Source organism: Gavialis gangeticus, unplaced genomic scaffold (genome assembly GCF_001723915.1).
Source record: "Gavialis gangeticus isolate Ggan-Ray unplaced genomic scaffold, GavGan_comp1, whole genome shotgun sequence".
NCBI classification, from domain to species: Eukaryota; Metazoa; Chordata; order Crocodylia; family Gavialidae; genus Gavialis; species Gavialis gangeticus.
In genome coordinates this window covers 2,562,274-2,576,735 of record NW_017729012.1, presented here as the reverse complement: position 1 = coordinate 2,576,735, position 14,462 = coordinate 2,562,274, and the positions used below count along the sequence as shown (strand labels likewise).

General features: G+C 47.6%; 1 protein-coding gene across 1 annotated transcript in view; it reads right to left on the bottom strand.

Moving 5' to 3' along the window:
* CLUH (clustered mitochondria homolog) overlaps positions 1-11,947 on the bottom strand; it is a 47,064-nt gene extending 35,117 nt beyond the window's left edge. The window contains exons 1-3 of the mRNA XM_019510945.1: positions 11,038-11,947; positions 3,673-3,866; positions 914-1,089 (exon numbers count right to left, since the gene is read on the bottom strand). Coding sequence (XP_019366490.1) covers positions 914-1,089; positions 3,673-3,866; positions 11,038-11,932 — 1,265 coding nt within the window. The 5' untranslated portion in view covers positions 11,933-11,947. The remainder of the gene's footprint in view (positions 1-913; positions 1,090-3,672; positions 3,867-11,037) is intronic.
* Positions 11,948-14,462: the final 2,515 nt, after the last annotated feature.

Genomic DNA, 14,462 nt, shown 5'->3' with positions numbered 1-14,462 from the left:
CTTTGTTTTATATCCATTACTGTCCCAGATCTGTGCTTCTCTTTATTAGGGATTCATTACAAGCTGTGACAGCAGCTGGCAGTTTTACATCACTCATCTCGGCTAACGCGGCAACAAACAGGATTTCTGTCTGCGTAAAAGATGACCAGTATCCTGCATGCTACTGGACACAACCTGCACGCGTCTGTGCCGAGACAAGGATTCGGGAATCTTCCAGGTAAGCAAACTTTCCAGGCAGCACATGAGGCTACCAACAGCAGTGTCCCTTACCAGTGTCTCTATAAAAGTATTAAGTCTGTATCTGCCCTCCTGCCATGTGAGGCTGTAGCAGCAGGGAGCGCAGCCACGAAGTGGCATTTTACTATGAATTCTTGGTACATTTGCCAGGGGTAAGAAAGGTCACTGGACACAGAGAACGTACTCCTACTGTGCACTACCTGCCCTGTGTCCCTTTGCTTTTTTTTTTTTTTTTTTTTAAAATCAGGGTCCGGTTTCTTGGGTGCCACCTGCCATTTGGTGCTTTAAAGGTGACCTAGCTTTCCACACCCACTCCTATAATAGGAATTTAACCACATGCGAATGGCTGCTTAGAAGCCTGCTCAAACTGAGCATGGTCCTCTTAATCCAGGTCCCATCAATGGACAAACATCACTTCGAGGAACCACTTCCACCCTCAAGGCCTGTCTCGGGAGAAGACTGAAGGGCAGGACAGGCCATAAAGACTCATTCAACTGTGTTTTAAGCTCCAGGCAGGGTCTTTACAGCTTGGGGTTAAGGATAGAAAGTGGAGTAGCAGGGTGAGAGGACCTTTGTCCAGTGGGGCCTATCCAGCAGCTCATCCTCGTAGGCACCCGGTCTACAAGAACCCAATGCAGACAGGTCCTCCTGTCAGGGTTGCCCCAGTTTCTAAAACTTGCCTTCAACCACTTTCAGCACCGACCCCTCCTGCAGCCCTTCAATGGTTTTCAGCTCAGCGAAGTTATCCAGGACGTTGCCGTCCAGCTGCAGGGAGAAGCAGGTTCGGTGGCAGGTGTCCTCTCTGTCCATCAGCACTTGGTGGATCTCCTGCACCATCTCTTGTGGAGAAACCTTAAGGAAAAAATAACCCTGTTACCCCCCAGCTCTGCCACCTTCCTGATCGAGCAGAGGCGTGGGGTGTCAGACTGGCTTCTGTCCTCCCCAGTCACCATGGCACTATGCCACCGAGTTACCAGATTCTTAGATCAAGGGCAGTCCTTGTGTGCCAGCTGCAAGGAGCCCAGATCTGTAGACTGGATGAGGCCCCCAATTCCACACATGGGATCCTCCAGGCCTGTCCTTTTGATGCAGAATCAGAACCCCCATAGGCCACTTGTGGCCTCCTACACCCTTAGGCATTTATGAAGAAGGGTTTAGCTCATCTGCTCATCTGCTGGAGGACAACAGTACTAAGGCACTTGTGCACACATGCAATTCCCACTTCTCAGCCCTTACAGTATCAGCTAAAGTGGCCCCATCTGATTCCCTTCTGCATGAGCCTGGGTGAGAGGGTACTGCATAGGGACACTGATGGACCAGAAGGTAGATGAGGGATAGGAAGGGTATAGACAAAGGAAGAGTCCATCAACAGGCAGCATCTGGGGCTACAGAGCCTGTTGTTCTCTTCCAATGTGCTTTGGTGCATGCAGTGGAGTGATACACCGTGTATCGCCACACCATTACTTGAAGGGGAGGACCCAACCTCCGATCCCATCACTTCAACCACTAAAGAAAGTGCAAAGGCTTGCACACAGAGGCTTCTTTTACTTCTCTGCTGTGTTTCCAGCACCATTTTATACCATGCTCAAGCTATTCAAACTCTGGATGGTTTACTGTTGTTCCTGGTCACCCCCGAGCGCCGCAAGGAGTGACCAGGAACAACGGTCACAAGCTGGCGGAGGGAAGGTTTAAGCTGGACATCAGGAGGCGCTACTTCACGGTCAGGGCGGCTAGGGTCTGGAACCAGCTTCCAAGTGAGGTGGTGCAGGCTCCCACCCTGGGGGTTTTTAAGAGGAGGTTGGATGACCACCTTACTGGGGTCGTTTGACCCCAGTGCTCTTCCTGCCATGGCAGGGGGTCGGACTAGATGATCTGCTCAGGTCCCTTCCGACCCTAGAAACTATGAAACATAAGCAGCTGTGAACAAGGCCTGCTATTATTAGCTTATTAAAACTAACAACCAAAAGGGGTTTTAAAGGAAAAAGCTGCCCCGATCAGAACTGTCTGGCTCCTCCAGGGATATTATTCTCCCCCCCAACTTTCTGCTGGTCATGGGCATTTAAAAGGTTCCCATTTCATTTAGACTTAGCCACTACCAAAGAAATCTTTCTCTCATCCATTTCCAGTGAAGCATCATGCCAAAATGGAACATCAGCCAAGCATGTCAAAGCCCATCCTGACATGCTGGTATAAGTGCTTGTCTGCTACTGCAGTCCTCAGGGCCCTCCTTGCTCCTCCAAACCAGGTGTAGGAACTCCCTTTCGTGTCTGCCAGAGCATGTCTTACCATACAGCCTCGCATCCTCCCAAAAATGCTGGGGCTTTGCTCAGGGGTGAGCAGAGGGGCAGATCATTACCTCTAAACAGTCACTCCCATGTCTCACTAATGCTTAGATGGAGCAAATCTGAGAACCTCCACTCCCCAGCCAAGCTAATCAGCCCCATTCCTGTCTGTGGAGGGGGAGGCCGGTGAGCTGCAGTATAAGACAAACCTTCTTCCCATCGTGCCAGCTACTGGCCGTTCCAAAGTTTAGATGCTCAGGGTGACCCACCCTGCCTTTCATGATCTTGCTTAGACTCAGCCAGCTTGGGATCACTGGATCCCAAATACTCTTTAGTCCTTGGATCACGTTGTATGGTCAGCTAGGGAGGAGAAAAAAGAGCCAGCAGGGCAGCACATGAAGAGGCAGAGTAGAAGCCAACAGTGAGGTTTGTGCCTTGTGGAGCTGCCCCACCAGAAGGGACGCTGCCGCCCACAGCACCCTGTGCCAGCCAGAAGCGTGGAAGTTAGGCAGGCTGACAAATGACACCCTCGTGTTGGAGGGAAAGACAGAGAGGCATGAAGCCACATCTCTCCTGCTCCACTTAATTTCAGGAGCGTGCATTCACACTGGTCTCCAGAAGCCTCCCCAGCTGGCCCTTGTCAATCCCCAGCAGCCTCCACCTCCAAGGCCTCTTTTTCATCTTGACACCATGCTGGTGGCTGCAGGACCGCCACTGCTCTCTGCTTTGCTCCCCTTTTCTTCCCCCCTGCTCTCCCTGGTCCTGTCTGAAGGGAAAGGGTCTGGGCATCCATGCGCTCTCTCCTCAGAGCTGAGGGGGAAGGGGCAGGGGGATGCATATCTAGCTCCCTCAGAGATTAACTCTTACTCTACAGCACATCACCTCCACACAGCTTCTCTCCACCTGCCTCCAGCAGATGACTTGATACCTGCCTCCCCGCTCACGTGGAAGCGCAGAGGGGATAAAGTCAGGCAACGCATACAACAGCACTTGGCAAATGTTGTTGCATAAATAATTCATATGCAACCTAGCCAGTCAGTGCCCAGGCACCTTTTCAAGCCTGTGCTGCTCTCCTGAACACCTCATTTCCCCTCCTCTTCAGCTGCCTCTCAGCTGAGCAGCTGCCATTGCTGCCTCCCTTGGAGGGACCCACCTGCAGGGAGAAGGGCTCTATTCCTGGAGCACAGATCTTGACAGTGAAGCCGGTGTCCTGGATGACGATGACCTCCTGGTCGTTTCCATCATCCCCTGGATCAGCTTCCTCATGGCCATTCTGCTTGACCTCGTCTTCCTTGAGGCTCTCATGCAAGCCATCCCCATTCATTAACGTCATGCCACTCGGGTGCTCTGGTCACAAAGGGAGAAGGAGAGAGAGAGATTTAGCAAGGGGCTGAATTAACAGCACTTACTGAACAAGCAAGTGAAGGTAACCAGCTCTAACATCACCTGGGGGCCTCTGATCCAGACACAAACAAACACAGTTAAAAGAGCTAGAACCACTTGATTCTTATCCGTGTGCTCAGTCCATACGTGATAGATGTAGGTGTGCCACTTCTTATCTCCTTCCCCCCACCTCCAGAGAGTAACATCCTTTCACTTGCCTGAGGGATATGCACATCTTCCAATGCCAGAGTGAGGAAGATGAGTGGCGTAATGCAGAACAGGAGGATCTGGGTCAAATTTCAAGGCCCTCTTAATTAATAGAGATGGGTGTGTGGTACTTTGCAGCCCAAAGGCAGTTGTAACCTATGTGCCAACAAATTACATGGGATCTTGCAGAGCTCCCCTTGCTCTATTGTTCAGCTAGGGATGTGCACGTCACATGAGATCCAAGCTACTTCACAGAAACAAACACCACCCACACCCCAGCGTGTGTCATACATTTGAAAAATACTTTGCAGAGCTCTTGCTGTGCAAGGAGGGAGCCTTAGCCTGTGATTTGAGACAATTTCAGGTGCCATGTTAAAAATGTAAATCGCTTACTGTAGAACTGGCTTCTGCAGGACTGCCAGTCAACGGCTTTGCATTCCTATTCACTGGGAGCAAATTGGCACTGGCTGGCTGGAGAGGTGTAAAGCTGTGAAAGTTCCTTAGAGGGACATGCAGAGCCTCCATGGCTGGGGTTGTTCATACAGGGACTGGACCAGATACTAGGGAAGGCACTGGAGGGAGGATGTCACTGTACTGGCCAAGAAGGGAGGTGGCAGTCTGGGCATCCTGACCAGCAATGCCATCAGAACACTTGAGGCCAAATAAAATGGGTTGTTCCAAAGCTGAACCTTTCCACAGAGACATTTTGGTGTCCATTAAGTTTTCAGCCAGACGGTTAGAGACTCACACCTGAGAGCTCAAGTTAGAACAGCCCCCCTGCCCCACTTCATGAGACCAGGGACTTGGTTCACGTGCCAATTCAGAGTAAGCAGAGACCAAAAGCTGCACCGGGCTGTGCACGGACACACCCTCTCTCGGGACAAAAGTCTCCGTTTTCACAAACAGATGTGTGTTTTGTTCCAAGGCAGACAAGCATCACTTTCTACAAAGCTGTAACAGTTGCTGCAAGCACTGAATTCTGGCCTGCCTGTTGGCCAGCAGGTCTTGTTCCTCACCTCTCTGAGGCTGCTGGGGAGCCTTCCCCTCCCAGCTCAGCCGCAGCATGTCCAGAAGTGCAGCCTGTGTCTGAACGCCTTGAACACGCCGCTCGGTGATGACTCATGCAGAGACTCGCGTCGTGACTCAGACGCAGCGGCGAGAGTCACACAGGCTAGCTCCCTCCACCCCCATTCCTTCGTAGCCCTGGCAAAGTCATGCAACCCTCCTGCATTTTGCTTCTGCAGTCAGTAAAATTGGGACAAAACCCAAAAAGAAGCCAACCCCCCTCCCCAAAAAAACCTTCCTTGCCTGCCTCAAGGGTGCTGGGAGGGTTATGCACCTCACCCTGGTGAAGCACCCATGTAAGATGGCTATTCTGGTCCTTGATTAAGATCAAAGCAACGGTGCCCGTCAAGCAGGGTAAAAGATGACACAGCAAATGTCTCCTTCTCCAAGGGGGAGGGGCGACACCACAGCTGCCTTAATGGCCTCCGGGGCCATCGGCAGTGGCTGCAGGGATGCTAATGCTCAGTGTCTGTCTGCGTGTGTCTGTAGTGCATGCTGTCAAGTTCTCTGACAGGCAAACATAGGAGCGGAGTAGATTAGAGGCTCTGGTACTCCAAAATCCACACCAGGAAGGAGGAACAAATGCACTGTCCAAGCAGCAGTGCCTTGAGAAAATGTGTTTTTGGAAGGCACAATATCCCCAGAGGCCTGGGGACAGGTGCCCCTGGTTATACTTGTACAGCAGGTGTAGCCGGAGCTTTCTTCGGATGACCTGGCACGTGGGGTGGGGAGCAGCTGGCTGCAGCTTCACTCAAATGTTAGGCCTAGAGCTACCGCCAACACTGCTGACAGCAACGGCCTCCCCTTTCCACATGCCCCAGGCTCTGGGAGTCAGGTAAGGCCCAGTCCCTGGGTGGGCAATATAGGCTGGGATAGGCTCCCTGCACCTTGCAAAACTGAAAGGGGGAAGGTAGAGTTTAGCTTGAAAGAGGCTGCACATGCACCAGACTATTATAGATGTAGACGAACTTTCACCAGTGACAGATTAAGACTAGAAGCATCAGCCTACTCGCCTCTTAACCAGAAGCCACCCCCGCAAGGTCTTGGCCCCATAAAGCCTACTCTAACCAAAGCCAACACTCAACTCACCCATACATGCCTAAATCTCATTAGGCCCTTTGAAGGAGCTGCTTATAGGGAGGTTTTCCATCCAGACAGACCCATAAAGCAAAAACCCACTCAGGCCACCCATTTGCTCAGAAATTCCCAACTCTTTTGTAGCTCAGCATGACTTGTTTCCTCTTTTTACACTTCCAGCAGTCCAGCCAGTAAGTGTGGGTCCCCCAAGGAAGAGAGCTGGACTGTTTTAGAGGCAGGCATGCTAGGCACTTCCCTACCATACCCCCTTTGTTCTTCTGGGAGAGGCAGTAGAGACTAATTTTCGCTGCAACCCAGAACAATCCCAGTGTAAACTGAGACATGCACACACTGGTATCAAGCGAGGACTAGGATCTTCTGCCCCAGGCTCACTCAACTGCGAAGCAGGATAAAAGAAAAAGATGCTGCATATAAAGCCATTTACCTTTGAAAGTTTAAAATCAGGCCTGTGCCGTTGCTTATTATTTCTCCAGGCTGCACAGTGATAAATTTCTGCAGTGCAGCACCATGTTGCCTTCCTCTCCTCCAGAAAGGCTACGACTGTTAAAAGCTGCCAGGCTGGTGGAGAAGGAGGGATGCAAAGAGGTAACAAGCTTAATGCCTACCTGCATTAGTTAATCCTGCACTCTTGTTTAAGAACGAGCAGCTAATCCTGAAATCAATAGAGCGAGAGCGTCAAGCTGATCAGCCAATGGTTCAAGCCATGTTTGGAAAGGGAAGAGGATTGTACAAAAAAAGTGGAAGTTTCTCCGGACGTGGTTGTTTCAACGAAAGCAGTTTGTTTTGTGGCAACCCCAACATGACGACTCCTGCAAAGGAGTCTCGTGAGGGCAAGCGCTGCCTACTTGGCGGTGACTCAGCGTACTGTCTTCGCCCTGCCAAGAGGAGGTTTGCACGGACAGTTTTTGCCTACCCAGTCTCGAGATGCCCGATTTTCACTACAGCCTTGTCAAACCAGGAAGAGAACGAAGCTGTGAAACTAGCTGTGCTATCAGCACTTCCCAGGAAGAAATGCCAACTGAAGAAAGAAATTTAGACTCAATAAAAATTAAGATGTTAAAAGCATCAAGGAAGCTCTGAATGTGTCCTCTCTCATGAAGGGTGCTCAGTTCCTCGGCGATAACCCAGCCTAAACCTAGCAGCAATGAGGAGGCCTGATCACCTCATAGTAGAATGACATGAGAATTAAGTTACTCATTTCTTCAAGTTACAAAGCGTCTCTGATCCCCCATCCTTTCTCTCTTGCATTTGGTTGGCAAGAGAGCATGTACATGTTGGTATAAGCATGCCCGTTGCTGGTACAACACATTTTTAAGATGGTTTAGCGGTATTTCACTGAATCGCATCCAAGACATTAGTACTGCATTTCTCCCTGCTCACTGACCCTGATGGACACTCATTCTGCTCCTACCTTTAAAAGCTGCCTTGCAGTCACAATTGTTAGAAGAGCTGAAAGTTGAGACTAAAGAAATGCCACATGCTTTCAGAAGGAAGATTCTTTCTTTTAGTCCTTGGTTTGAGCTCTCTCCTCACAAGCTGCCCTAACGCTGCATTTTGTGGATGCAGACACTTCAATCTGCCTGGGACACAGTCCCTCCTCCACTTCCAGGTTTTGCTGAGAAAGCAAGAAAACCAACATAACTGTGGTGAAAACTAACTCTCTAGTGGGAGCAGAGTATTAGTTCTTGATTGAATTACAAATCACACCTGGTAAGAGAGTTAAGTAGAAGGATTAGCTTTTATCTTCTCACCTCAATTAAAAAAAATAAATGCATGGAGGCATTAGATGCTGTATTGTGATCATTCTTTCTATTTATGAACAAATGCACAGGTGTGCCAGGCACCTCACACCAGTTAGATCCAGGTTCCTGCCAGACTGCAAGAGCCCTGTGAGAAAAGTGTTGCTAACTTTATGCAAGAGCAATAACGGGACATCACATTTCATACAAATCAGGAAGTGTGTCAAACTGCTGAAATCAAGGAGACTAAATGGATGCTTTTAATACAAGAAGAACCCTGTACCATAGATTATCAGGAGGCCTAATGTATGGCAGCATTTATGTTGTCACAAGATAATGGGACAAGGAACCCTGTCAAAATAAGGCAATTTACTTTTCCCCCCCCCTCTTTAAAAAAAAACAAAAACCACCCACCCAAAACTCCTTATCTGCATTGAGCATTGCCAGCATCAGATTATTAGGAGTTGAAGAAATTAAAAGCACAGTTTACAATCTCACTTCATTTCAGCACAAACCTGTCACTACTGTGACTTCAGTTCTCTCTGGCAAGGGAACAATCTTGTCTTCCCATTCTACAAAGAGACTCTTGTGCCTTGTTGCTAGGCATACCTGCAAGCCAAAAAATGCATATTCTGTGCCAAGAGGGAAATGATGGCAATTCCACACCATACTAAAAGCATTTCTCCTCATCTCCCTGCAGGAGCTGACTAACTTTGGGGCTCCAAATTCAAAGGTGTTGCACTGCCACAAATAAAAGCTGCTAGTAACACTGCAGAAGTTTGTGCAGCAAAGAGGGCCAGGAAAAAAAAAAAAAAGCAGAATTTTATGTTTTACATCTCAGGACTTGAGCAAAAACCCCCCAGGAATCTCTGATTGGATTAGCACCTTGATCTCAAGGCAAAAGATTCATTTAGAGTTTTAACCACATTTCTGATGGTTTTGGGAAAGAAACAAGGAGGAGGAACCCAACCAACCTGTTCTCCGAAACATTTCCAAAGCCAGACTGTCACCAGAAAGGTGCTTAGGACACTTAGGGTAACAATCTGCACCAAGCTGCTCATACATGGCCTAACTGTTGATGTAATATACATTTTTTATAGCCTGCCATTATAACAGCACACAAGAGTGCTACTGCAGCATCTCACTGTTTTATTGGTATGGACAATCACCTCCTGGGGCGAGTACTGGCGGCGGGGGGGGCAGGGGGAAAGAGAAAAAGTAAGCAGGATTCAACAGGGTGTTCCAACGCAGGGTCACACTCATTCGGCTCCATTTATTTATGACATCGCAGCAGACCCCTGCGCTGCACAGCGTCCGCAGGCCTTGCTTTCTTTCTGTACAAGAGAGATCTGAGCGGTGCAACTATGTGGCGTAACACCAGCACCGTTGCCCTCACCTAGAAGATGATTTGCCCAGCTTCTACTTTAAAACACCAGAAAGATGCGCGGGGAAGAGGAGCAGCAGTGTGTCAGCCTCTGACTAGCTCTGCAGACTGCTTCATGCCCCCAGCTCAGAAAGCCTTAACTGGGCTCTACCGTATTCATCTGTTGGGGATGGATTTGCTCTCTGCATGAAGAGCAACAGATTCAAGACGCTAATTCTTTGCTTAGTGGGCATCTGCCCACACTTTTGCACAACCACCTTTCTTGGCTCATCCACACACATGGGTTACAACTGGGGTTGCTAATCAGTGGTGCGGCACATGGTAGATAGGGAAGGAAGACAGGCAGCAGAGCAACAGACAGGATAGGAAGCAGAAAGCAAGGCAGCAAATTGTGGGGGGATCACAGGGAAGGAGGCAGAAAGCAGAGCAGCAGATTGGGCAGGGAAAGGCGGGGGGGAAACGAAACAAAAAAAAAAAACAAACCCACAGTAGCACTTGTAAGCCAGGGGTACGGAGATAATGTGGCACGCCTGCCAAAAAGGTTGGCCCCCACTGGGTTGTAACCACACAGGAGTTTGCAGAACTACACAAAAAAGTTGCATTTATCATGCACTTCTGACAGCCTCAACTGCGCTCTGCTCCCTTTTTATCCCCATCCTCAGGCCACCTGAGCATTCAAACCCATGATGGTAAAATATAGAAAAAGCCTGTCGTGGGAGCATTCGTTCTCTTCTTCTCCTTGAAGGCGGCATTTTCAGGGCAAAATTCCACAGGCTCAACCTTCGGGTTCTGCCCCAGCACCATACGTTAGCCATGCGAGTCATTTGCAGAAGTCGAAAAGTTAATATCAGCTTGTAACCTTTGTACTCTGTGACCATAATTCATTACATTACCCTTGCGTCCAGGCTTTAGCCTTATTAACTCACTCACCCACACTTCACAGAAGCATTTATTCAGCTTCAATATGTAATATGTACTTCTAACCAGCTCTCTAGGTACAAGCTTATGTTACTTATACCCTTCCCAGTTTGGTTTTAAATGATTAACCCTAGTGTTGCATTAAGCTTACTTTTCTAGCAAGAATTTTTTTTTTTAAATTAAATAAGAGAAAAAAAGCCCCTAGTTGTTACTTAAGGATTTTAAACTCTGGTATCTTCTCAAATCTCTTATACTTTACTATAGCTTTGCAAATTTTTGTGCATTTCTGTTCTGATGTGCTTAGGGAAAAAAAAGAACACCTCACTGTGCTTAAATAAAGCCTCCTTTAAAAAAAGAAAAAGAAATCAAGAAAGCCATTACTCCTCACTAGGCTCTAGTCACTTCTGATGTTTTACATTTCACAAACTGAGCTCTGTATAAAAAACAAGTTTGTGTTTTTTGTTTTGTTTTGTTTTTTTTGTTTTTTTTTTTTTATAGACAAGAAAACCTGTTGGACAAACTTTCACAAGTCACATACTGGTGTAGGGTAAACACAGGGTAATTTCAGCCCAAAAGGGAAAGTTTTGAAGCCAGCCAAGTGCACAGAAACACCGCGTTAGGAAAACCTGGTTCTTTCCAGCATGCACACATCATCCTCTCCCTCATCAAGGACACAAGATAAGCAAGCTGTACTCGGTGGAATAAACCATCGCCCCATGAGCACCTAAGAAAGGAAACTTCTTTTTCCTCTTCCGCTTCTTCTGCTTCGATGGCAGTATACTCCCTTCGCTGTACAGACTGCAGCTTAACTCTCCAGCTGGGCACACTGCTGGGTCAGTTGATAAGTAACAAGTGCTAGTGACTTGGGTCAGGTGTGCACTGTCATCCTGAAGGAGAGGTGACAAGACTGCTTGTTGGGCCTTCTGGACTTCCTCCATCTTTCCCGACGCGTTACATTCAGAGGATCCACTTGTATCACAGCTTCCCAAGTAAGGGCCGGCAGCTCTGCAGTCTAATGGGACACCTGACTTGTCTAAGGGTTTGAAATTCAAGGCTTCTTCCCTCTTAAAGAAGTCTTGGTTTTGCTGCCAAACCACCGGCATTCCAGGGCTTGCATCTGTTTTGTCAGCTGGTACCACATGCTCTTCCTGGTTGCGGGTTTTACAGTCCAGGCCACCGTCCTCAAGTTTCACACAACCCTGGCAGGCCTCAAGCAGCCGAGCATGGTTTAACAGCGTCTCTGACTCTCTCTCAAGGTCAACAGGAAGGACGGCCAGAGCACAAGATGCCTGTGCCTGCTGCAGGAGGCCTGCAGTAGCAGCCCTGAACTCCAGGCAGCTGTTGACACAGGCCCTTGCCACTTCTTCCCTGCACTCCTTGGGTGAGTCGTGCACGTATTCTGCCCGTTTCTGCAGCTGTTCATTTGATGCGTTGCTGAGAATAACGTCCGGGTACAGCCTGGCATACTCGTAAGGTTTTGAGACATCCGGGGGAGCAGTGCAGCCAGCAGGAGATTTTGCTAGGAGGGGTGATCTTTCATCGGTCGAACGAAAGCCGCATGTCTGGACGATTAAATCAGTGACATGCCGACAGCAATTGGCAAAAATGCCATTTCCCATGACTGCAGCTTACACGGCTAAATAGAGGACTAGCTTACAGAAGTTACTTTGGTTTGCAACCCCTTACAAGTGCATTTAAGTACAGTAAGCTACCTCACCGTCTGGCATTTGGATCGGTTAGTGCTTGCACGCGGATGCTGCAAGAAAATTTTTACTTGACCCCAAGGTGACAAGCAGCACAAGACCAGTAATTTAGACTGTCAGCATGCAGAAATAAAACAGGGGAGCAAAGAAACTAGTCTAACACATCGTTTTCTCCCCTTGTCATAGCTTAGGCAGAATTAGACCTTGGATTCACAGCAGTGGGCGTTCTCCTGAAGTTCCTTCCAGTGACCTTCATCTTCCAGACAGATTCGCCTTCATGATCCAAATGCCAAGTTACAGGACACCAACCAAGACAGCCACAAAGTACCAAAGAAACTCCCCAAAGCTGAAGATTTCCTCCTCTCCCCTCTGTGCCAGAGAAACCAAAAGAACCCACCAAAAGTTCTTGAAAGTCCCTGTAAGACAGGAGATACTAGTCTGATTGTTTCCACCCAGAAGTTAGTTATAAATAGAGAGCCGATAGCAAGCTCTGTACCAATGCAGTATGGGACAACGATACAGTCTGCCAAGCTTATAAACAAATGGGATGCATTGAATTACAAAACAAGGCTAGTTACTATGGCATGCCTAGGCCTATGCACAGCTATCCATACTAAACAGACTGACATAAAAGGGATTATGAAGAGCGAACAAAATAGGCAGACTCTGCTTCCAAATTTTCTGCCACCCTCTGAAAATGGCCTGTATATCAAGTTAAGTTAAGGTATTCCCAGTAGCTTCCATGCTTGGATCTGGTACAGGTTCCAACTGGGAACAAGAGCACCTGAAAACCCACAGTCTAAGCAGGCAATGGTACAAATCCAAGATGCCAATCAAGAGCATTGAAAGAACAGAAGTAGGCTACATACCTCACCCTTTAGACAAAATTAAATCCCCTACTAGTTTGTATTGTTCTTTTTCCCCTCCCTTAAGAAGAACAAAACAAAGCTCTCCTCCCTCCTATTCCCCCCCAGCTCCTTTTTAACCTCAGATCCAGTTGCAGCAGCTATGGCTTCCTTGTTCAGGACTTCTCTCTCATTTGAGCTGCGCAGTAAATCTGCACGGGCAAAGCGCAGAAAGAACCACTTAGAGCAAACCTTAAGTCACAAGAAGCCTGCTCATCCTCCTCAAGACCTCGTGTCAAGTATGAAATTAAGTCTTTCAGATGGAGCAGAAAACAGGGTACAATATCTGGATTCTCCTTGCTTATGCAACAGAAGCACAGGGGTTTTATACTTAGGATTTCACCTTAAAAGACTCAAAGACTACTGTTGGATTTTTAAGCAGCACGAATATAATTTAAGGGAAACAGAGAGCCAGATACAGGCATTGCATAAAAATAGGTTCAAATATCACCTTCATCGACAAAAATCTCTTTCCTTTGAGAGATAATTTAGGCCAAACAGCTCAAATTGAGCAAATTACACTTCAAACTACAGCACTGCAATCAAAGACAACAGAGGATTAAGAAACAACTATAAAAAACCATGCCATATAAGACATTCTTAATTGGGTGAACACGTTACTTGATGCAGTAAGATCAGTAAAGTTCTCACAAGCATTGTTGGAGGCACACAATGGCAAGATTACTGCCTGGCTGAACTGGAACTGAACTACAGAGAATAAAATGTTATAGCCCATGCTCTATGTATGTTAGGATTTGCTGGAAGAAACTTAGCCATATACAGTGCACTGGGAAAAGTTCTCACTCATAGCCCCTGCGAGCTATTATGATCAGTTAGTGCAAAACACAGCCTATCAGTACCCTACTTTGATTAGGGATTTAAGTTTGGAATCCGACCAGTTATCTTCCTTTCACCCCTACTAGATTTCTTGAATTGCCAAAAGTGAAAAAATAAGGCCTAACACTGCCAAAAGAAAAGAAAAAAGGCCCTTTAAATTGGCATCAAGAAGGGGGGCAGAGAAAACAAAAACAAAGACATAGGATGAACAAAACCACTATTCAGCCAGTAAAGAAAAGCATCTTAAGGATATTGGCTTCTTCCTACAGTTCTGCATTGGTCAGGCAACACATAGGTAGGTACCTAGTTTCTTCCACAGATGAGAGTTCTCTGGAACATTTCAGAAAGTCACTTCTCATTGTCTGAACTCAAATCAGTGGTAAGTGCAACTCAGAGTGGAACACAAAGCTTGGTTTTACAGAGTGGGAAGGCTGGTCTTCGCATAGAAGGCAAGAAATTTGGCAAGGGACCTGAACACTTGCCATCTTCACAGGTAGATCAAACGTTTCCTCAAGACTCTAATCAAGAGACAGGAGGTTATATGGGGCATGTTATTATGTGCCATCCTCCTTGGGGAAAGCCATCGTCTCTTTGCATGCAAACAGCACATTTTCCTAAAAACCAGAAAGGCATTTATACACATGCTCCAGGCAGAAAGGAAGGGGGGCTTTAATTAGAGCAGTTCTCAGAGCTGCTCTAAAGCA